The sequence below is a fragment of the Gymnoscopelus braueri genome (assembly GCF_963280865.1).
Source record: "Gymnoscopelus braueri genome assembly, chromosome: 11".
NCBI lineage: Eukaryota > Metazoa > Chordata > Actinopteri > Myctophiformes > Myctophidae > Gymnoscopelus > Gymnoscopelus braueri.
In genome coordinates this window covers 27,537,184-27,562,392 of record NC_137613.1, presented here as the reverse complement: position 1 = coordinate 27,562,392, position 25,209 = coordinate 27,537,184, and the positions used below count along the sequence as shown (strand labels likewise).

The 25,209-nt window shown below is 40.1% G+C and overlaps 1 protein-coding gene across 2 annotated transcripts in view; it reads left to right on the top strand.

Annotated features, from left to right (window-relative positions):
- The first annotated feature begins 471 nt into the window (after positions 1-471).
- LOC308095957 (CMP-N-acetylneuraminate-beta-galactosamide-alpha-2,3-sialyltransferase 1-like) overlaps positions 472-25,209 on the top strand; it is a 28,445-nt gene continuing 3,707 nt past the window's right edge. For both annotated transcript variants that reach the window (XR_013934095.1, XM_080443142.1), the window contains exons 1-3: positions 472-709; positions 20,306-21,040; positions 23,041-23,234. Coding sequence is in view for 1 of the 2 variants with exons in the window: in XM_080443142.1 (XP_080299268.1) it covers positions 20,750-21,040; positions 23,041-23,234 (485 nt within the window). In the remaining variant the exon portion in view is untranslated. The remainder of the gene's footprint in view (positions 710-20,305; positions 21,041-23,040; positions 23,235-25,209) is intronic.

Here is a 25,209-nt window from a genome sequence, read left to right as displayed (position 1 = left end):
CAACTAAAGGGCTTCACTTGCAACAGTTCAGGCTCCAATCACAACTATAGCCTACAGCCTACAACAACTAAATGCATTAGACTCAATGTAATTTTAACAGCTTTTTGTCTATTTGGCCATTTGTCTATAAATATTTTCAGCTTCACAGGATATCAGGCTCAAGTTAAACGTTAAATATTGTATTAGCCTAACTATGTCAACAAATGTCATCCAAATATTGACAGAGAACTGAATTTACAGTAACTAAAATACCTAAAAAAAAAAGACATGTATTTATTTATTTATTTCGTAGCCTACTACATGCATTCATTCACAGCGGTAACTTGGAGAGCAGTAGACACTCCCCAGTCGCCATACGCATGAAGCAATAAGTCTTTAGAACAGTAGCCTACGGGCGAGGGGCGTTTCAATGTCTCCAATCCACAAGGTCAGTGATTGTGGACAAGAGTCACAAGACATTAAAATGAATGCTTATTGCGTAGGGGAGACGGGATAGTAGCGATAGATAGCAGCATCTCGCTTTTTGTCAGAACTCGGGACTTCTTTCTGAGAAGCGCATCGGCGCCGCCCGCTATTTCATGATTCGACATCTCTGGTCATCTCAACGTGGGATGGAACAATTACAAGATGCCAATTTGACACGTTTTCCATGTTCGCCCCCCTACTAAACCGGACGGATAACGGCACCTTCCAGTTGCCTGACTTTTAAGTGAGTATCGAAGCGCAAAGCGTTTCAGACTTCACCTTTTGTTGCAATTAGCCTATAATATAAGCGACGTTTCTATACATTTTAAAACTGCTGTGAACCACAGAGCAGCAGAGCCTATAGCCTATTAAAGCAAGTTTTTTGGCTACATTGTAAGTGAAGTTGTAGATAATGTGCAAATCTATTTAAGCGTTAGAATCATGATGAATTAAACTGCGCTGGGTTCATTTGAAATTATGCTACTTCTTAAAGTAAAATTTCATTTTTTAAATTTATTTATTCATTTTTTTAATTTATTTATTCATTTTTTTATTCAGACTATGTATGTCTCAATGTCGCTCTTGCAGACACACTATTCATACAAACTTCTATGTTCATCATTATGGACAGGACTCAGGAGCCCCTTAAACTCAGGAACCCCTTAACCCCCAGACAGAAAAGAAAGAAAACTAGAAAAAGTGCTCCTGGCATGACAGATCTCCGCCAGGTCAGGTAGGTTATTGTGGGCCAGCAGTGTTGATGGAATATGAAGAATAGGATCCATCAGATCCATCTTGATCACATGACTATAGAGATAATGTGTACCGATTTGTTGCAGTTATAAGTAAAAACGCGAATCAGTTATAGCGGAAATCGCACACTGCGTTCATAATTTGTTTGGCATTTTGTTCCAAACAGAGCACTCCTGCAAACTTTGGAAGCCAATCTTAGCCAATCAGGATGGAATATGAAAAATCTGAAAGGCCCATTTCTTTTAATGAGTACTGTGTACCGATTTGCGTGATGTTTGGACAAAATCTGTTGGAGTACTGTCAAAAAATGTGTTTTGCAAGAATTGGCCTCCTGGTGGCGCTATAACAGTCCCATGTTGAAAATTTGGGGCAGAGGTTCTGCTCTGGCATCCAGGGAGTGTATGTGCACAGTTTCGCTCCGACCAAGCCAACGGTGCCGGAGATTAGCTGCTCGCAGGCAGACACACGCACGCACGGAGGGACGGACGGACAGACGGACAGACGGACAGGGTGCTAAACATAGTCTCTGACAACGAACAAACCCTGTCTGGGTTGTTTTGGATTTAAGTCACAGACTTTGTAGATGCTGGTAGACACTGAACACATGGCTCAGTATCTGTCATCAAAGAATTTGATTCAGTCTGTCGTCTGTGGCAACTGTTAGAAATGGTAAGATACTATCTTTCTGCATGTGTATGTGCATTTGATAAACTGGGCAGTGGGCTGGGCTGTCTAACCCTAGCCCCGTGGACATACTTTATGTTCCTGTATTTTAATTGTAATACAAATAATAATAACAACAATAATAAACAGAAAATCTGCTTTTTCTAGATGAACAATCAGTCTAACTGGCTTCATTTCTGGGATATTTTCACTTCAGATTCACATGTGAGCTTTGCAATTGTCCCCTGCATTGTGCTTTCCACATGAGAAATCCCCGTAATATCCTAATGATAGCATCTGGTGCATCGGGGTCAATTTTCCAGTGAAACCGCTTCTCACCATTATAAAAAAATAAGCAAATAGAATACATTAGCTCAGCAAATTACTCTTGACGCCTCCAATCAGAGTGGATGGCATGACCTTGGGGGAATGTCTGCTGTATTTAGAGAGTAGACTGGCAGAGATGGAGATGGGGTGAACTGGGTGGCATCCACCATCAGGGGGGGAAAACAATTAGATTATAACGTGTTTCATTTAAATGTCACACAACACAATATGTAGTCTGCTGTTGCCTTAGACTCAAGAGTATAACACAGAGGACCTATTTCCAGATAGGGGAGCCTATATGTGCTTCAGTAAATCATATTTGCCATGGCTTTCTGCTCTGTGTATATTGTTATGTCAAAGGTCTACAATATATTTGATTTGTTTCTACAGTATTTAAAAGCAAACCCCATGTGTGTTGTGTTAACATTAGAACATGGATTATTAAATGAACCACTGACTCATATTGACAACTCTCAGCAAATGTCAACCAGATGATTAAACTAGCCTTCTACCAGAGCAGATGTGCTGCTGTTTGTTTGCACATCAAATAACTCATTGCACGCAATAGCCTCAATAGCCTCAATAGCAAATGCATCAATAGCCATTAAATTTAGGCTCTCAACATCGAACAACTTGTTTCAACAAGTCTCCTCTGTGATTCAACTACACATCTAAAATATATTGCCTTGTTGATTCTTAGTTCAAGCTGCTGTGCAGTAAAGTCTTAGACAGGCAAGACGTTACTGAAATAAGTTACCTCAGCTTACAGTGGAATCAATCAGCAAATGTCAACCAGATGATTAAACTAGCCTTCTACCAGAGCAGATGTGCTGCTGTTTGTTTGCACATCAAAGAACTCATTGCACGCAATAGCCTCAATAGCCTCAATAGCAAATGCATCAATAGCCATTCAATTTAGGCTCTCAACATCGAACAACTTGTTTCAACAAGTCTCCTCTGTGATTCAACTACACATCTAAAATATATTGCCTTGTTGATTCTTAGTTCAAGCTGCTGTGCAGTAAAGTCTTAGACAGGCAAGACGTTACTGAAATAAGTTACTTCAGCTTACAGTGGAATCAATCACCGTGACTCACCACAGGTCCAGTCGGACCCTCTCCATACACGGCTGTACAACCGGGTCTGACACAAAACAATAACAGTGGCCGTGGAAAAAGTGACCCCCGTCCCCATAGCATTCAAGTGGTGGTCTCAACCTGCTGTACCAAGATATCTCACTTGTAATTTGAGTCTCTGTACAGACCACGTTGATCGGTTGCAGACTGTCTTTTTTCATTCACAGTATTCTCCTTGGAATTCTCCCTGGGTTTTTTGATTTGCCCTCTGTTTCCACTTAACTGTCTTGGCTGTTTTCCAAGAACCACCTCAGCACCACTTTTTTCTTCTTACACATGCCCAGTATGCACAACCTTTGACTTTCTGGAACCAAGTCAAGAATACAAGCCATTTGTATGTGTGCGTTATATTAAACACAGTGTTGTGCACTGGCTGCATTGCCCCTGCTTATAACTTAAAGACTATGATTGCAACCTGACGATTCAAACAACATTTGATTGCTTCCACGATGGTGGAGGCAATGCGAGAGGAGACAACAATCCCTTAATTAGCTGCCTTTTTTCTTGTATTTACTAGTGCTGTTTATTTAAAAGGTCTGTATGGTCTTAGACTAGTCGACCAAGGATTTTAATTAGTCATTTTATATGTTTCATCCCTGCTGAATTAATCATTTCTTGAAAAATGATGAGCACGTCTTGTAAACTGTAGATATAACCCTATAATTCTACACATCTATATAGATCAATAGCCAGTAGCCAATTCATGGTAAGCAACATGTTTGTTTTCAACCTCACCAACCTGAAAACGCTGGTTTCAAACTGAATTGTACAGCGTTGGTTTGTTGATTAAATCAGTTAATCAAAGTTGATCAATTCCTAATGACTATAATTTCTTTAGTGGAGGACAGCGCTACAACTTTTGTCAGGAATGGTGCTCTTCCATGACACTAAGAGGCAGGTGCCTTTTTAGAGGGAGAGAAATAGATTCTGCAGCTGATGTTGTTTGAAGTGGGGAGGACACATTATGTAAAAACTTTGACTGGAGCAGATGTTTCATTCCTCTGATGATGGCTTGTGTACAGTAGCTTAACATGTGTGTGCTGGAGGCAGCAGTGGCTCATGAGGCACAGCAGTCATTTGGGAAAGCAAAGGTTCCTGGTTCGATCCCCGGCTCTTCCTGGCGTAGACTTGGAAGTATCCTTGAGTAAGACACAAACCCCAAATACTCTAATGGGTTTAGTCTTGTGTAGGAAAAACGGAGGACGGATTCCAGGTATGTGCACATGTACTTAGCCAATACCACAACAATGCCTAAAGGGGACACTTATACATGTTGTAGATCTTAATATCAGGAGTTATATCCAAAAGCCGTTTTGATCAGAGACAGATGACAGATGGGATGTCCTTGGTTTTCATCATCCCATTGTCTGTCTATAGATGCCATTGTCAAGAATGAGGTCCCCTGTGTGGCAGTTGGAAACATGGAATTGGTTATTCAAAGCATTCATGTACTCTTTGTTATCCTTATAGTCGTGTTGGATCTATGAGTCCATGACCTTGCCAGGGAACATTACATGCCTTCATTCCTTGTTCAGCTGAGTGATTCATCTTAGTGGCTGCTGTACATAAGACCTCGCTCCTCTGTGTTTTGCCCACAGAACTCTTTAAACCCAGGCAGGGACAGAGAGACACCATATTCTTTTTTGACTGTCCTTAATTATAATAAACAATATATTATTTAGCAAATAAAGAATAGAATTACATTTTTTTTATCACCTCAGCTAGTATGACAGAAAACAAATTTTGTTAGCGTTTTATCTTATGAAAAGCGTGATTGTTATTCCCCTGAGGCCTGTTGTTAATTAGAAGTTATCTCAGTGAGCTCTCATATGGTCAGTCGTCTAATTGGCAGTCAAAGCTGTGTACCACCTGGCTTACCCTTTAACTCTCCAGGTGCTGCTAGCAGAACTGTCAGCCTCTGTGTTAAGTGGATGCAGCCTGAGAAAAGACAGGGAGAGAGATGGGGAAAGAAAGAAAGAAAGGACACATCGTCTAAAAATTGTGGTGATGGAAACCTGGTAAAAGGTTATTTCATGCTCTGTCGCTAAACAAGCTCTTTGAAGGAGAGAGAGAAGGAAAGGTCTTGGGGATCAGTGTAATTGTATGCGATTACACACATCATCAAACATCACACCTCATTGTTTCAGATTTCTTCAGGAGATATTCAGTGGCACTAGACCGCACCGATACCCTGCATAGCCTGTGATTACTTGACACCCATGCTAGAAAAAAGTTTTTCCTCTTTTATTTGTTCTTACAATCCAATAAGGAAACTGTTGCTTGAGGCGACCATCAATTCCATTGAAGAAGAAAATAAACGAAATCTTGATTAAAACTATTATTTCCATTCTATTTCAAGGTTCAAGGTTCAGGTTCAACTTTATTTATGTCCCAAAAGGGCAAATGGGTTTACAACAAGAGTCAGCAAAACATATTACATACATTAAACATATCTCTTGTTGCTGGTCGCTGCGTGCGCAAGCGCCCTGTTCCCTCATGCAGCTGAGGGTACAATTCAGTCTTAGTTGTTGACTATTACACATTCTTTCTAAATCTATATACTCCAGAACCAATGCTCTCAAGCTAAGAGGTAGTCAGCAGTTACTATAGTGCTGTTCAAATAACAATGAAGTGGAAACTGAAATTGTTGTCCATGCACAGAGCAATTAATAACATTTTTAAATGAGATCCGAGCCAGAATGTGTGCCCATATCCCCGTAGAATACCCTTTAGCCATTGTTACAGTGTGAACAAAATCCTTCTCCCATAATCTGGACCAGCTCCAGGTCAGGTTGTCTCTTGTTGACATCACTGAGAGAGCCTTGTTGTTGTCTCCGCCAGGCCGAAGGCATGGCCGAGACCGTCCGTCGTGTGTGCACACGATGTTAGAGCAGAACCATTCAGATGGGCCTGTTATAGCGCCACCAGGAGGCCGAATTTTTCTAAAAGAATAATAATTTGATATTACTCCTACAGATTTTGTCCAAACATCACGCACATCGGTACACAGTATCTCTATAGTCATGTGATCAAGACCGATCTGTCAGATTTTTCATATTCCATCCTGATTGGCACATTCCCACTAGGCAGAGGAAGAAATACCACTAGAACATTTTCAAATCAGCCTAATGGTGGCGTTATAACGCATTTTTACCTATAACTGCACCGACCTGTGTGAAACTTTGCACACACACTCCCTTAGAGGCCAAGGATGCCTTTTATAGCGCCACCAGGATGCCGACTTTTGCAAAACCAATTTTTCGATGTTACAAATTTTGTCCAAACATCACGCAAATCGGTACACAGTATCTCTTTAGTCATGTGATCAACAGGGATCTGTCAGTTTTTTCATATTCCATCCTGATTGGCTAACATTGGCTTCCAAAGTTTGCAGGATTGGTGTGTTTTGAACAAAATGATTGGCCTGTTGTATAATCAGCAGGCCAATTTTTGCAAAAAAAAATGTCTCAAATCATGAATGCAGGGTTCAATAGCCGTGAAAGGCCGAGGAAGAAATGGCACCCTTTTCACATTGGCCTTTTATAGCGCCACCAGGAGGCCGCAATAACCTACCTGACCTGGCGGAGACCTGAATGAATGAATGAATAAATAGTTTATTTCTGTGTTATACCATAACATGGATAAATACTTCAGTTTAGTTTACATAATACAGAGGTAACACCAAAAATGTGTAGGCTGAAGCCAAGGCATATTATGCCTACCCTATTTGAAGAGTAACTTTGTTACAAAACGAAACAAAACAAAACAAAAACATATTTTCAGAACTTAGTTCGACAAAAATGAAAAATAATAATTACGTCAGCAGATGTTAGCATGAAACAAACCAAGAATACAGAAATACTTGTGATCGGAGAAGCACTTTTTCTAGTTCCTCTTGTCTCTAGTTCAGAGAGACTATACTGTTCGAGTTCATAAAAATATCATGTGTTTTGTTTGAGGCCAGATTTTCCCTTCAAAGCATTTTCCCCCCTTTTACAGCCAGGTGTAGTCATCTTGAAACACTAATACACTGCTGATGCAATCTACTGTTATGCATCATTGTACCGCCAAGACAACAAACCTTTGTCTAATCAAACCAAAAGTCAATAGGATGCTTGTTTAGCTGCACCAGAATCTAAAACTCAAACGATTTCACAATTGCTTCTTCTCTTTGTTCTTCAACAACAATAGAATTTGAAATACCGTTCAGCTCCTGGCAGGCTTATAGTGAGGTTGGTTGTGGTTTAGACCAAAATGCTTTGAGATTTCTGCAAAGCCGTGCGGCGTGCTGGAAGCCTGAGGCAGAATGTATAATGTTCCAAGGCAGAACAGAACAAGGGCTGATCTGGATCTTTTTCTGTTTTTGTCATCCTGTTTATTTGTCAGTAAAGCTTTGTGTTTGGTCCCAGAGTCGTTGCAACATGTGTTCCTCTCATCTCAGACCACATATCGTCGCTGTCAAGCAGAAACCTCGTATCTCCTCCATATTTAAAACTTTAATGGTTATTTGGCTATTTGGTTAATGGCTATTTTTGCTATTTTTGAAAATGTTTGAAAGTGAAGGTGAAAGTGGTGTAAGTTTTTTTAATATTTAACTTTAATGTTAAATAAAAACTGCATTTGATCCATTGGAACACAGGTTATTTTGTCCATTTGCTGAAAAGTAACAGTTTTGGACATACAAGGTTTCCACCCGACAGCGACGATATTAAACATTCATTCATTCCTACACATTGGGAAAGTTGCACAAAGAGAGGACTTCATAGCATTTGCTATGAAACCTAATCACTCAAGGGTGTCACTTGCCAAAAACAGCTGATCTACAAGAACATTTCAAATTATATTATCTCCGGTGCTTTCTTTAATTTTAACCTTTTGGTCATTTATACTATCATTGTAAGTTGGAAAAGACAATAAAATAATTATACAGAGTAATGAACAGAGAAACTAGGTAAAATGAAGATGACCCACCATTTATTTTCTTTTTTAAATAACTGTCAACTGTCATTACACCTTGGTAAAACAGAATCCATTATTTTTGGGTCCAAACATTCAAAGTCATGTAAATGCAAATTATTTCAAGGTCAGAGTTGACGATATAGTAATCTCATGCAAAGAAGAGGTTACCTATTTGGGCTGTATTCTTAACAAACTGACAGGTGAATCTCCTCTTTTGTCAACAAAAGTGCTCTCAAGACTCTTGCTGACTATGCTTGCACCTCTTGGTTCTCCAACATCTCAATGTCACTAAAAACTAAGCTTCAGACCTCCCAAAACAAACTTGTCGGCCTAAAGCCCATGACCCACTTAATTCCAACACACTTTGCTAGTCTGGGATGGTTTAGGGTAGAAGACAGGGTTAAGCAAATACAAATGGGATTAGTAATTTGGTATTTAAGAAAATCAAAGGGGCAGTGCCCTCAATATCCTCATACCTGACTAACTACTTCTCCAAAGTGAGTGACACCCACAGCCACAATACTAGAGGGAGCAACAACAATCTGGTACTACCCAAATATAGAACAACAAAAGGAGGTGTCTTTCACTGCTGCCATTGTCCTTTTGTGTGGACAAATTGACTTCATAATGCCACAGAACAATTCTGTGTTCTGTAAGCTTCACCACGGCTCGCGCTGTTGGTGGCGACTCAAGCAGTGTACAGTACACTACAGCCACCACCCACTACTGTTGGAACCGATGGTTAAATTAATACCTGGATATCACGACAGTGGCATGCTGTGGGAATTATGGTTCTATAGTATCATATGTATTGCTTCATTTAATGAAGACGTTAGCCAATAGCCTTTTCTTTTTCGTCATGAAGAAGAATTGCACAGACAAATTACCTCATGAATTTGTGTCTGAAAGCCGTTATCATACGCGAGTTCATACGCTAAGCGCAAAATGTGATCAGACCTTAACCCATTAAAACCCGGGAAAGCATATGTGTCATTTTAGGTTTTTGCGTTGGCTATTTGAAAATAGCAGATATACAAGCTCACGGCGCTGCGAGCTTGTACATCTCCTATTTTTGAACATTTTTTTTAAATCTTGAAAGTGTGGGAACTACTGATTTAGAAGGCACTTGTAGAATCGGCCTCAGGTCTTAATAAGAGTGGAGATGAAGCACAGCAGCAGTCAGTGTACTTTATATCATGGCCAGACTGCTGGAGGGCATATCGCTCGTAGATAGTAATGCATTTTTAAAGATCAGTGCATATCAGGGCATTTTATATTTTAGAGAACATATGGCTTGAACATTATGCGTAGTTTTGAGTAGTATGCCAAACTGTACTTTATACAGTTAATGTCTAGTTCAGAAATGTTATACATTAACAGTCATTTGTCACTATCAATCAGATATTTCTTCAGTTCTAGAAGGGAGCATTCAGCAAATTAGTTAAAAAGCCAACATTTTTGTTCGTTTTTTACTTCAAAGGAAGTCAGACTAACACTGTATTTTAAACACCAGATATAAAGTAGCATGTGCACCCTAATACCCTAATTAATTTAATCAGCAATAGGGCATCTAATTAAGAATACAAATGTACAAGGTCATCGGCATCGAGGTATAATGCATTTCTCAAAGTCAGACATTTATTTGAGGCACACTGTAACTCAAAGTTTTGCAACCAGCCTACTACAAGAACATCAACAGATTTACTCAATCTGCTTCATCTGTCTGATCTTGATCCCTTAATCGATGGAGGATGTTGATCCCAAAAGGCACGCTGGAGAAATCAAAGGGCTGAGAATCCATCCAGTGTCCTCCTAGAATTTCAGCCGTGTGAGCTTTAGCTGCTCTGTCATGCAGACCTTATAGCATCTTTTATTTTTATATTTTATTTTTATTTGGACATAATTCATTATAAGCAAAGAAATAAACTTCCCCCACTGATGAAAGTAGTATGTCAAGTCAATTCACACAGGGACGTCATCAACCTGTCACCGAGGCAGCAGTGTGTGCCTTTGGCGCAGAAAACTGCTGTCTCCGTCCCCGAGAAGAAGCATCCCCCATGAAAACATAGGTGGAAATAAATTCTTACTATATCCTATTGATAGGAGCTTCTCAGAGTCTCTCTGGACCACCTGCAGTTTCGCTACCATTTTATCACAGCAGTGGGTGACATCAAAACCCTTGCACTGCACAGGACACCATGTAGATAAGACAGGCAACACCGCAGGCGTCCGTTTTTATTTTTTTTCTGTTGGTTTGTTTTTGTTTTTTTTACATTTCCTTCCAACACCAGCCCTTCCTGCTGTGGGGTAATTTCAGTGTGATGGAAGTCAATCGCCCCACAGAGGCATGGAGTTCAGGCTATCTTGCTCACAGACCACAGAGTCGTGTGCCAGACGTTGTGAGGAGAAATAAGCGACACTGAGTGAACGCTCAGGGAGCTGTCCTGTTACCTCTCCTGTTTACCTGCACCGCCTCAGATATCTCAGCTTCAAATCCATGCAGTGGTGGAAAGTAACTAAGTACATTTACTCAAGTACTGTACTTAAGTAACATTTTTAGATATTTTTTACTATACTGGAGGACTTCCAATTTTCAATCATTTTACTTCTCCACTACATCTCAAAGGCAAATATTATACTTTTACTCTACAAAAATTATTTGTAAACTCTAGTTATTATTTTTGATTATTATTACAAAACATTAAACACTTCAGCCCTATTTAAACTTCGGCTATTTGAAAATAGCCGATGTACAAGCTCACGACACGTTGTGAGCTTGTAGATCTTCTATTTCCAAAAGGTTTTCTATACATTTTAGACATAATGATGACTTGTGAAACATTCATAATGAGTACTTTTACTTTTGGTACTTTTGATGCCAATACTTTTGTACTTTTACTCAAATAAATTTTGATTACCAGACTTTTTACTTGTAAAAGAGTGTTTCTACATTGCAGTATTGATGCTTTTACTTAAGTAAAAACTTTTTGTACTTTTTCCACCACTGAATCCATGGCATGCCCCCTACAGACTGATTATTACGGTGGCGCTGTCGATAGCGCTGTCGCCTCACAGCTAGAAGGTCCTGGGCTCGATTCCCGCCGGGGACGCTGGGGGCGCTGGGGCCGCCTTTCTCCTCCACGTCATCAGTGCCCATACCCTATTTGGGGTTGGCGAAACTGCCTTTCTGTGTGGAGTTCGCATGTTCTCCCTGTGTCCCTAGGGTAGGTACCCTCACAAAAAACATGCAGTAACCCTGGTCTCTATACTGCCTTCCCTGGTCAGGCCTGATGGAGGGGGAAGGAACTGGTTGAAATAACGTGTTCCTTCCACGCGCTACGTCCTACAAACAAAAAAACATTATAAAATAATAACAAACTGCAGTTGAGAAAGGATAGAATCTGTTGTTCATGCTGAGGAGAATCAGCTTTATTGTGCCATGTTTAGTTTTCTCATCTCATCTCATCTCACAGACTGTGCCTTAAACTATTCTCTATCGACATAGGTACATGCTTTTGATATTTTTAAGATTAGCAGATGTTACATCAATGGATGTTCATTGAAAAGCTGCCCTCAGCAAAGTAAACTGATCTATACAGAGAGAGCATTAAACAGACATTTTGCTTAAAACAGAATTAATACACAGTATGTAATTCCTATGATCTTGGTATGGTTGAGTCTCAATTATTATTATTTTCTATCATGATCAAGTCTCTCTCAAAGTGAGAAACAATCAAAGCAAGACTCTCATCAAGAGGTTAATTCCAGAGATGCTGTGAATTAGACGCTGTGTTTTAAGAGCATTGGTTAATTATAAGTATAACAACTCATTTGTGTGAGAAAGATCAAAACATCCCAAGTCCACTGAGTGGCTTCTCAGTTCTTTGTCAGTGGAGTATAGCTCCATGTTATTTTTCAGTTGGTTCTCAGTTCATTGTCAGTGAAGTAGCTCCATGTTATTTTTCAGTTGGTTCTCAGATCTTAGGCTTAGTTCTCTGGATTCAAGCTGATGGATTGAGCTGTTTCAGCTCACAAAGACTGATAGGTGGGATTTGTAGAAGTGCAGAAATGCTTCAGTAAAGGAACAGGGAAAGTAGGACTGTACTGTATATATTCAGTCTTGTCTGATTGACATTCTGATAGGGCCTAATAGAAAAATAAACTTCTATTCTGCCCTGTCATTGCACAAGGATTCTTTTCAGTATTCAGTTTCAGCGATGCTAATATTATAATCATGTCTGGTGTCTAAATTAAGACGATGTCTAATAATACGATGGAAACATCCCTGTATGATGTGATAGGACATGATGCTTCCAGCCTGTAGAAACACCTAATGTCTTGTTAGTCCATGAACTTAAGCCCCTTGACACTGTGTCATGCAATGTAACACTTTGTTGCACTTTGTAACGATGTACCACTACCAATGCCTCAGTAATTATCGCTTTTCATATTTGAAGTACCTTTGCTGTTATCTTGCACTGTGAGCTTACTTGTAGAAACCCACATCTTTATATCGGAATATAGACGGAGCAATAATGTCCGGATGTTAAAGGTCAAATTCAACCATATTTTTACGTATTTTTTGCTTTATTTTCTTTAGATAGGAGAGGATAGATAGGGAGAGAGGAAGCTGAGGACAGAATAGATGGTTCTGGTTGCGGTGCTCCCCAAATTCACTGGTGTTTAACCTGAATCCTGTCCTCTAGTCTACTGGAGGACGTGGGATAATATGACATAACACTCCCGATCACATTCTGTGTGTCGAGAGCTCACTCTCTCAACGGTGAAGGAAAGGTATAAGACGTTGAAAAGCATAGTTTTGCGCAGGCTTGTGGAGATTTTCAAGCAACAAATGAGATGAATAACCTCACACTCAGCTTCATGTCGATGATTTAGTCACCTAACCAACATTTTACGGTGAGCTCTGGACACAAACCACATTGGGACGTGTTACTGCATATCAGATGTTTACATCCTCCTCACAACAGAATGATAGTATTAAGGATAAAAATCAGAGAAGCTGCCCATTAAAAGTCTTTCAACTCAAAGCCAAAGAACTTGGAATTTGGACTATGCGCTTTATCTACAGGGAGATGCTTCCCACATTCCTCCCAGTGCTCATGATTAATGGTACAGACATGGCTTTCTGGGGAGAGAACTGGCTTGACAAAAAGCATCAACAGTGTGAACTACATTTGTATTCTTCACCGTTCCACATCTTTGCTATGGAGGGAAGAGCAGAGGCATGTTTGACGGCTTGTAAAATGGCATCATCAAACATCAGAGATTGTTTTATTCAACACCCTGCATCAAAACCAATTTTCAGTGCAAACTGCTCTCCGTGTTTACTCTCAGCTCAGGTTTTTTTTCACTGTAATCAAAATATTGATGAAGATTGGTTTTCCCACTATGAATTTCATCATTTGGTTTATACTGGTTTACACAGCAAGGCAAAGCAATTTGCCCCTGACATGTAGTATGCATTTAAAAGGATGATTAATTATAGTTTTCTGTATCTTTAGTATGTGTAAATTGATTATTTTAATGGGGCCATATTTAATCTTATTGCACAGTACACTGTTCCTATCCTGAGAGCCCTTGTAATACTACGCACAATTTATGTGTATCATATGATACATCTTTAATACTATTAAGTGCTCCCCTTAAGTGCAGCAAGTTATCTATCCCTTAAAACCATTTACAGATTGCTGAAGAGATTGGGAGCAGTCACCTGAAGAGGCTTGTGGAGCCATTTAGCTTTATTTCAAATTAGTCTCTCATCATAGCAGCTCCATAACATGAGATCAACGAGTTTATCGGACAGTTGATGATCAACAATGCTACAGAATGACGAACTAAAAAGTTATAGACAAATAGAAAATAATTTACATAAATGTCTATTCATTCTGCAGCTTGAATAAAAGCAACTGGATTTCAGCCATAAGTGAAAACACCTACAGTAAACATGTCATTGTAAATTAAGACATTTAATTAACCACTTAAACCCTATATACTTAGTTGACCGGAGTTGTCCGGGGATCTAGGGTCTATACTTATGCCCTTCTTTTTTCAGGCCGAAAATAGACGATATATATGATGTGTTGTGAGCTTGTATCTCCTATTTTCTGCAAATGTTTGCCCATGACATGCCCGGAACAGGGATGGGTTCATGTGGTTAGTAACCTACTGTATATAGTATTGAATTTAAAAAAAGTAACCTGAAGTGGGAATATAATAACAAATGTACTGTATGTGTTTGATGTTTTATTTAAATGTTTTACTATTTTATACAATACTGCTGTCGAAGCTCAAGAAACTCAAAAACTGATGGTTCCTCAGTGGTTCTTCAGCAGTTCTTTGGGGTGGTTGAGGTGCTATATAGCACCATTTCCGCAAAAGAAAAGAAAACCTGTTAAGCCCCTTACTGGTTATTTAGACGTTCTTCTCAGCTTAGTTTAGTTTAGTTGAGGACAGAATAAAACAAAATTCATTAATTCAAGTATTTCCTGAGGATAACACATTAAAGCAGTGGTTCTCAACCACTGCTTTAATGATAACCTGACATAACATTTCCCAACACATTCTGTGTGTTGAGAACTCTTAAGGCACTGGAAAAATCTCCACCAGTCTACACTGCAGTATGTAAAATTAGTTGAAACTTGTTGTTTTACGTTGGCTGCCGAAGATTTTCCAGCAACAAACGAGATGAATTACTGCTCGCTCAGCTCCATATAGATTATTTAAATCTATACTTGCTTCCTTTTGAGCTTGTAGATCAGCCATTTTTGCTTTTATTGATGAATGTTCGCCTATTATGACATGCCCCAGGGTTCATGTGGTTACCATCGTTTCAGAGCGAAGCGAGCTCTCGGCACAGAGCGCGTTGGAAAGTGTTAATGTAATGGCAGAATTTCACATTCCCCTCACAATAGAATGGTAGGATTAAGGATAAAAATCTGAGAAGTTGCCCTTCAAAAGTCTTTCAACAAAAAGCCACAGAGATATAAAACCCGGAATTTCGACTATGCACTTTATCTACAGAGAGATACTTCCCACATTCCTCCCAGTGCTCATTATTAATGGGACAACATGTCTTTCTGGGGAGAGAGCTGCATGCTCTGGTCTTAAAGCTTCTTAGTCTTTTGTGAGAAGGACGGAAATTAAAAAGGTTGTTACCCGGGTGAGAGGGGTTCTTCACGACTTTAAGGCCCTTCTTTTGTAATCTTGCTTTATAGATTTCTGCAGGGAGATCACATCAAATCAATCTGGATGCGCAGTCAGCACCACTTTGTCCAAACTGTCTCCTGTCCTCAGTTGACATGTCAAACCACACAGTTATTGGGTAGATGAGGATGTTCTATAAAACTAAATTCACTACACCATATAACACACTTTTTTTCAGTTATCTTACAAAAACAGCAAAAACTCTGGTGTTCTTTCTTGAGAATGTGCTGTTTCCCCCCCAATTCAAGGTAGGAGATTGTCACTCACAGGAATGTGTAGCTGTTCACTTGATGCATTTCTTTGTTGTTAACCACATGAACCCTAGAAATCCTCGGATCTCTATTCTGGGGCGAATACTAGTGAGCTTGTAGATCAGCTATTGTCGCTGAAGAGATTGGTGTAGAAGAGGGAGCCTCTGGTGTAGAGGGAACCTCTGTCGCAGCCTCTCTCCCACAGAGGTTTGCTGCTGTTGGAACATGCCAGTAGAGTAGACTATAGCTTGGGGTATAAACTTCTTATAATTGCTATAACATGCAGGGTTGGTGATCCACTACTAAACTACTTGGAAGTAATTACAGTAATTAGATTGCATATATATTCAGTCAATATTGTGGAGGTGAACAAATATCAGTAAAATCTAGTGTTGTTCCATCCTGTGTTTATACTGGTGTTTTCAATGCTGAGACAGAAAATGCACCCTTACCCACTAAATAAATACATCCCCTTAGGTACTCTATCACTCACTGCACTCATCAGCAATTTATTCTGTATGTTACAGTTTAAAATGTTATATTTTGATGACATTGCACGTTAAACTCTTAGTTTTCTGGTTTGTGGTTTTTGGTGAGAAAATGACTCACAGTTCCACATTGTATGGTATTTTCTCCTAGATCACAGAAATACTTACTACTGTGAATTCATTAAGTGGTATTCACCTTTACATAGACATTTAAGGTGCACTGATTTTGTGAAGGTCACAGCTCTGCAAAGCTGTTGTCAGATTCAAAAGATTACCAAAGGCAGGCTTTCTTAACGGCAGAATATTGAGCTCTAAAATGACTCACAAGAAGCCAGGCAAGGTAAAAAAATAAAGAAAAAAAATCAAAAAAGTTGATGACTTCACAAAACCCAAGATTAGAGTGAAATGCACAGCTCATGCACTTTTCTCCTCTACAAACTTTTTTTTCTTCTTCTTCTGTTGCAGCGTCTTCCTCTCTGAAGTCTGCATAGTTTTGTGTCACAGGCGGGGGGAACTTTGATCTGTTCATAGTTGCTCTAACCTCCAGTAGAACAAGGTCAGGGAACAAGCTGACTGTCCACGTGTTGTCAAACGTGGGGAGGCACCATCTGTTTCTGGACGCATTCTGTTCATCGCTCATGATTCTGTACACTGGCCCCCTTAAAACAAAGTGTTATAACTGAGTGGAGTCAGTCAACAGCTTTCTCTCACACTGTATTAATGTTCATTGAAGTGTTAATTGCAATCGCAAGTGTCCCTATAGGTGATGCCCTGAAATGTAACCAATTTTATATTCTTCTTTAGAATATATAGTATTATGCAAACGACTCTGCAGTCTGGCATTGAGCTCTAGGCAATAGATAATCATTACCTTATGAGCCGTGTGTGGTCATGTTTGTTTTTGTTGCTCTTACTGTGACAGCGAGATGGAACAGCTATGTCACTAGACATTCTTTCGCAGCCTGCCTTAAAGGACCACACCGCTTTCAATACATGTTGTCTAATTGACTATTCACATGCTTCAACCATATATCGTATGTAAACATTGACAATTCTTCTGTTAATGGCTTTATTTTTAGATTAGATTATTTTTATTTTTACTCACATGAATAATTGTGTTGATGGTGGCTGAACATGGTTACGTCATATATGTTTTAATCCTTTCTCCAGGGACTATTTTTGTCTGGGAGTTCAAATTAATCTGTGCTTTAAAATGTGTTAAAACTTAAAGGTTCTATGACATTCATTTTCGCTTTTTTTTATTTTTTATGTTTTTTTGGGACTTCAATTACACCCAAAAAATCTGAACTTTGAACATTCAGTGGATTTTCTGTGGTCTGGGGTTTTCTGAATAATTAGGCTGAAAAGTAATCTGAGCTTGGCCCTTCGGCAGTGAGGTCACAGCCGATTAATCCCGCCCACTCTCCTCCTCGCCCCTCCCCTCCCCTGTCCTTTCCTTTGGGGGGGGGGGGGCGGAGCAGAGGCGATGATTGACAGGCAAAATCCCTCACCAGCGACACCTGCAGGCAAAGATTTCTTTTTTCATTGCAGTTGAAAAGGCTTTAGAAATGTGAGAGAAAAACACCTGCCAGTGGATTTTTTTGTTAAAACTTTCTATACACGTTTGAAGGACCATGACAAATACTTTTAATGTGTGGTAAAACTGAACGTCATGAAACCTTTAAAGATGGGGTGCCATGATATTTTTCAACCCTAAAACCTGATCATAAGGTATTATTATTATGTAAGGATTTTTTTCAACAAAAAAAAGTGTGCAGAAATTGTTAAAATTATGTTTTTATGTGGACACGCCTCCAGTTCATTAAGTATAACTGGTTCTCACCTTAGCACCTCCTCCACCACCTTAGCACCACCCACCTGTCCTAGTCCCTCCTCCTCCTCATGCCCACACCTGTTGTGTTATGATAATGAGGGGGAGGGTATGGCTTTGTGATGTCACTAAAGCGCTGTTTCTCTATTGGCACGTTTGACCCTCAAGGTTTCAGCCTCCAGGAAGAAACTCCAAATAGTCAGAGAAGACATAAAACACCATAAAAACACCACCGGGGGGCTTTATGAAGTTCTATCAACCTCATAGACACATGAAAAACAGAAAAAGTGCAAAAACATGGCACCACCTCTTTAACTTTGTGCAATGAAATTCAGTGTGTTTGATTACCTACTCCAAGAAAGTACCTCAAGGATGTTTGAAGTCGCTGCAGGTTGATTTTAATATTGTACTGAAATCAATGGAATCCAGAAAAACAAACTACGGTCTGCTTTGTAAACCAGTCAGCAGTGAAATATACCATGAGTTGTTGTCAATGGTCTAAACATACCAGACAGTCTCCAGGGTAGAATTTGAATGACCTGATCAATTTCTAATCAAGAAAGACGTACAGCCCCTCTCTCCTGGTAATGGTGGTTTACACAAATCTTATATGGAGCGCTCAGTTCTTTTCTCCCTCATTTATTTGCCAATACATTTCTCACTCTCAATCTTTGGAGTAGTGCTTTATTGTGCTATCACTGTTGTAGCTGGATGTAGCTAAATAAAGAAATGTGTTGATTTCTCAGCACAGCTGTATATCAAAATGAAATCCAGGCCACTGGATGTTGGAGGTGGCCTTTTCATGTTGAAATTAAAACCCCCAGCCAACCCTGGCGCTAACAAAAGCCACACTTTTCAAAGATTACTGAAAAACACATAGGACAACAAAATGTTCCCTACGGTTATGGACTATATACTGTACACAAACTCATCTTGTTTCGAAAAATGATGGATAAAAAAAAGGGGGAAAATGAACTGTTGGGGAATAAAAACTGATGGCTCAGTTAGACATCAGTATCGTCATTATGTTAATGCAGAGTATCTCCATATGGTGACCTTAAAAGGGGTATTTAAGCATAATATTAGTTTGATGTCTTATATGAGTGAGTCAATTAAGTTAGTTAATGGTGTACTAAATGACGTCTCCTTCATGCATTTGCATTCTATTTCATCTCAGGAAACCGAGTGAGCTTATCCTTTCATGTTTTAATTTAGATCCTCATGGTTTGATCCTTTTCACTTATTTTATCTCCTGGGCTACTGCAGACAATTATTCAATACAGCTATGGGATTATTTTTTTTTATTAAAGAGATAAAGGGTCTCTACCTCTGATTTAAAAAAAACAGTCATGCTTTCAAAGGTCTGCTGAGAGAAAGCGTGACCTTTTTTATTAAATATACTTGCCATGGAGCTACGTGTGCAGAAACTTTTATCCCTTTAGTATGGTTCTATGGTCCTCTGGTACCTTTCACTTATCCAGCAGTCAATGAGTGCAGTGATCTTCTCACAGAATTTACCTTTTCTTTTCTTTTAAAAATAAAAAAAAGTGAGAAAGGACAGCTGAATAATTAATTAAAAGCTCTCACACTACTTAGGTTGTATGAAAACCAAGGCAAGTTCAAAAGGCAGGCTCATTATCAAGCGGTCAGAGCTTTGATCCTGTGAATGCCAGCTGTTCAAATGTCTTTGACCTTCAGAGTCAGAGCCTACAGTACCTGTTCCACAATAGCCTGGTAACCCCCCCCCCCCCTACACCCCACCCCCAGAAATCGCATTGCATTTGTTGCTGAATGAAATTAAATTGAATTCCGCGACCGGGTGGTTTATCAGGGTACAGTAGTTCCACAAGCCCCTGACAGAACTTTCAGAAACATCAGAACATGTATTTGTCAATAAATCATTCATGTTTGACATTCTTTCCACCAACTAGCACTGCTGTTTCCCCCGAAGCATAGAGATGTTGTTAAGCAATATTTTTTCATAGCATTGGAAAAAAACATTTCTATAACAACGCACAGAAATATTTTAAATTATATAATATATTCACTTGACTGGTATCACACAGTAACTAATTTGTATTGTTAAATTGTACCAAATGTCACCAGTGTCGTTGATTCAAGCTGAAACCTATTAAAGTTTCATAGGATGTTGTTATTCTCAATTTTCACTGTATGTGCTCTCACAAAAATTGTCTGTTTGCCTTGTAGGTTGATGATTATTCAAAGGATGGAAGACATGTCGGTCACTAACCCCACAGAGTCAACATCAGAACAGCAGCTTTAGTTAACCAGGATCCCACAAGCTGACAGAAGCATGCTGAGCTGTCTGCCACAGTGGAATTACCTGCCTCTGGCTTAGATGAGAACCGTACATCTACAGAGAAGACTCCCACGGTCTATGGATATTACCAAGAACTCCTTTAAGTAAAAGGTTGTGTGCTCATCTTCGTGACAAGGACGTGTATCAATGGAGGATGCTGATGCAACTCTTTAAGTCAGTGTAGTATTTGACCTACTTTTACAGAGAGGAATGGTTTGTTTTGCTTTTCCTCCACCTCCATCTCAAAACGTTGGATTCTCAATCCACCAATGAGCCTGTTTTGGTCCGTTGAGCTCCCAACTTTCCCAACAAACTGACTGACGTTCCACACCATGCCTCTACCCAAACGGAAGAAAATCAGGACTTTCATGCTGTTGTTCTGCATCGTAACTTTCACAATGTTGCTATTCAGCTACACCTTCCGAGACCCCTCGCTCTATTTCTTCAAGTACGCTTTTCGCCTGTCGGACAACTTTTTCTCCAAGGGTGCATGTGCCTGTCGGCAGTGTATGACGGAGCTGGAGGATGAACCTTGGTTCACGGAGCGATTCAACCTGTCCATTCACCCTCTCATGACCAGGGGAACCAGCTTGCTGTCTGATGAAACCTTCAAGTGGTGGCAGGTGAGATTCAGGGGACCGTCGCCGTTGGTACAATAATTTGGGTAAAGTACAAGGGAAAATTTAGAGTTAACTCTCTCTCGCGCGCGCGAGCACACACACACGCGCACGCGCACACACACACACACACGCACGCACGCACGCACACACACACACACACGCGCGCGCGCGCACACACACACACACACACACACACACACACACACACACACACACACACACACACACACACACACACACACACACACACACACACACACACACACACACACACACACACACACACACACACATATTTTCTGTGAGAAGATGTGCAAGAGGCAAAATGAATGTGTGAAGAAATTCAGAAGTGTCAAACTAACACTCTCAGAATCTGTTTTAACCCTAATGGGCGATTTGAATCCAGTGATGGTGATTGTCAGTATTAATGCTATTTTAATGCAATGATTTAACACATTATAGACACACATTGTTGCTTTGGCACTGCAGCTTTTGTTTTTTCATTTCTCATTTTAATTAATGAACATCTTGTATGAATTGGAATTGATTCTTTGCTCTGCTATCAAGCCAAAACACACTTTCTTGAGGTTCCAAAGCATTGTATGTTGTCTTTCCACCAACACAGCAGTATTCAGAGAGAAGTACACTGGCTTTAATCGTTATCACCTCACACACCTCCATGTTCATTTAGAGGTATAACAATAGAAAAAGGATATTTCAAGGTTGCCTCCTGACACTTACTCGTTTCACAAAATGCTTCTCAGCAGGAGGCTGATGATGGGAGTGTAACAGTTTAACTCTAGCTGACCAGATGGTTTGGACTCTGATGGCATAAGGCGGGGTCATTGTGTTCTTGTGTCCCGACAAGGTGGCACAGTCCTGAGGGGCATAGCAGAAGTTTACATGGTGCCCGGTTTGCATTTAATTACTGCATGTCGATATAAGATTACCTAGCCACTGACATCACAGAATAGCTTTGTAGATACTTCACATTCATGTAGATGTAGAGCAAACATTTCTCTGCTGTCAGCCTGATGCCTGGTGGTATGCATGTATCGTTTATCACCCCTTTCCCAACACACATGCATGTGTGTGTGTCCTTGGATAGTGTGCTCATCCAATCTGATCATTCAGTAGCCACCATGAAATCTGGAGTGTTCATTTTAACTTTGAGATTGCAAATATCCGTATGTTTTCTTACCTGGTGTTTTCTCCCTGGTACATAAATACAGACAGTGCACAATGTGGCAAGTACTAGCGCTATCTTTGTGCTTTCATTTGTTGTAATTCCTTTTTCACTGTACTGTCACCAGGTGCAGGAGAGGCCAAGAGAACCTGACCATGTATTTAACCCATTAAGACCGGGGCGGGAACGCATCTGTGCGTCATTTTTTGATTCCTTTGGCTATTCAAAAATAGCTGATATACAAGCTTGTAGACCTGCTATTTTAGAAAAAATCATGAAATATTTGTGCAAATCTTTGAAAATACATATATTTAAAGCGAACATTTTTAGGGTCCCTGGAACAAAATATTTTGGGGGTCCGCGGCCAAATACTCATCATTTTGGGTGGTCCTTGAGATGAAAAAGGTTTGAGAACCACTGATTATAGCAACATACGTTTTTTGAAAAAACTGTTTGGATTTAGAAGACATTTGTAGAATCCCCCAGAAGCAAAGATTTGAGTTACAAATGTTTGCTTTAAATATATATATTCAAAGATTTGCACAAATGTTCACGATTTAAAAAAAATCTACAAGCTCATAGCGCGGCACTCGGTGCCACGCTATGAGCTTGTAGATCTTCTATTTTTGAATAGCCCAAAGAAATCTAAAAATGACACATATTCGTTCCCGCTCTTAAAGGGTTAAGCTTCCCCTGACGTTATTTGAGAAATGTGATCTACAGTATGTTGTGAGCTTATAGTGCTACTGTAGCTTCACTACCCTTGTTCAAGCACTTGTGGTTAAAGTAACCCCTTGAGTCTCTGCTGTGTCACCAGTGGTTGCAGGCAGAGAGGCATCCGGCCAACTACACAGAAGTGGTGGAGGAGTTGTTCCAAGTCATTCCTGATGAGACGCTCTACTCGGACGGCAGCCCTGAGCGCTGCAGGACCTGCGCTGTGGTGGGGAACTCAGGGAACCTCAAGGGATCACAGTATGGTGACCTCATCGACTCCAGTGACCTTATTATAAGGTGATTTATTGCTAAATATTATTGTTGAAGGTAGAGGTATGACCAAATCTGAATGTCACAGGCCTACTCAGCCATGGGCAGAAAATATCCTCTTATATAGGATCTCCTTATTCCTGGCCTTCTCCAGGGCGCCGCCATTGCCTCTTACAGGGGGCACCATTGAGTTTTACTGGGAAAAAAAGTTTTATATCTTTTATATTTTTGAAACATTTTAACAACACAAATCTTGTATGGGGGTCCCTGGCGCCACATATTTTCAGATGGGGGTCTGCGACTCTGCGGACAAATACATATTAATCTGGGGGTCCTTGACATGAAAATATGTGGGAACCACTGGTTTAAAAACCTTTGGAAAGCAAGCCCAATTAAGCAACTACACTTTTTTTTTAAAGCCCCAGATTGCTTATTATAAGCAGACATGGCAACACTGGTAAACAGGAAACTCATTGATATGGGGCTCCCCACCTCCCCTACTCCCCTACCTGGCCACGGCCACCGTGGGCATGGCCAGGCCCACAGTGAGTGCATGTGGCCAGGAATAAGGTGGATAAGTGAAGAGATTTTGATGTATGATGTTTGATTGTTGGAGCGCCCTGCTAGGTAAAGGCACCGTGGATGCTCCAGGGTGCCTCTGGCATCTGGGTGATGCCCCCACCACCCAGATGCCCCTATAAAAGAGCTTTAAACTATATTTGCCAAACCTGCAAGTATAGCACCTCAAAATGTGAGAATACTGTGAAGTTATTGTGAGTGGGATTTGTATACACTATACTGAGTATACAGGATCCATCTTTTAGACGTGCCTGTATGATGAACTGCATAGAGTCTAGACCCTAGTAGTGCTTAATGTGGGCCACTAGTGGTCTGCGGACCACTGGTTGAGAAACGGAGTGGTACATGATGTGGCTGACATGTAATCTGATCAAGAAAGTATGGTACAGTAGCAAGCTAAATGTCTCAAGGCAAACTTTGTACAATATATTTTTCCATTGCTCTTCATTTATCAAGGTGTGACTGCCAACATGTTGTCTCTGTATGAAGCAACATTATTGCACTTATCTTCTCTGCCAGCCCTCACAGTGACAGCAGCATGCCACTCCCTACCGATTCAATTACAGGTTGACAGGACACAACCACAACCAAGTTATTGTTTCACTATAACAACACAATACTTCACTGCGGTACAAGAATTTGTGGATATACGTATGTTTTTATTATTATGCCAATCAAAGCATCTCAAATGGAGTCATGCACGGTTGCTAGGTGAGGCGTTAGAATAAACAGAAATGTCATCCTGACAACATTAGAGCATGAAGTGGTCATAATACAGTTCATAAGACCTGACAACAAGCTTGAGGTTTGAAGCTGATGATGTGAAAAACAATTGGCTTGTCATAGATGTGTGAGCGTCTCATTATTTAGATTCCACTGCATTGGATTATTGAACGTCAATCAATCGAGTCCTCTGTGATGTGATAAGCTCTTGCAAATAACTTAATTAACCCATTAAAACCGGGAACGCATCTGTGACCACTTAAACCATTATTTTATACTTTGGCTAATCAAAAGTAGCAGATCTACAAGCTCATAGGGCGACACAGAGCTTTTAGATCTGCCATTTTTGAAAAATCGTGAAAATTTGTGCAAATCTTTGAATATATATCTTTAAAGCAAACATTAACTCAAATCTTTGCTTCTGGGGGTCCCTGGAACAAAACATTTTCAGATCGGGGCCGGCGGCCAAATACATATAATTTTGGAGGTCCTTGACATGACAAAGTTTGAGAACCACTGATATGTTTTTCAGAAAACTGTTAGGATTTAGAAGACATTTTGTAGAATCAGAACCTCAGACCTCAGTACCCCCCCCCTCTAGGGACGGCTCTTGACGTCCCACAATGTCCAAGAAGAAGAGAGACAGGAGTGTAGAGAGGGGACAAGAACAGGCTTGAGAGCGTAGGTATACAGGTGGGCA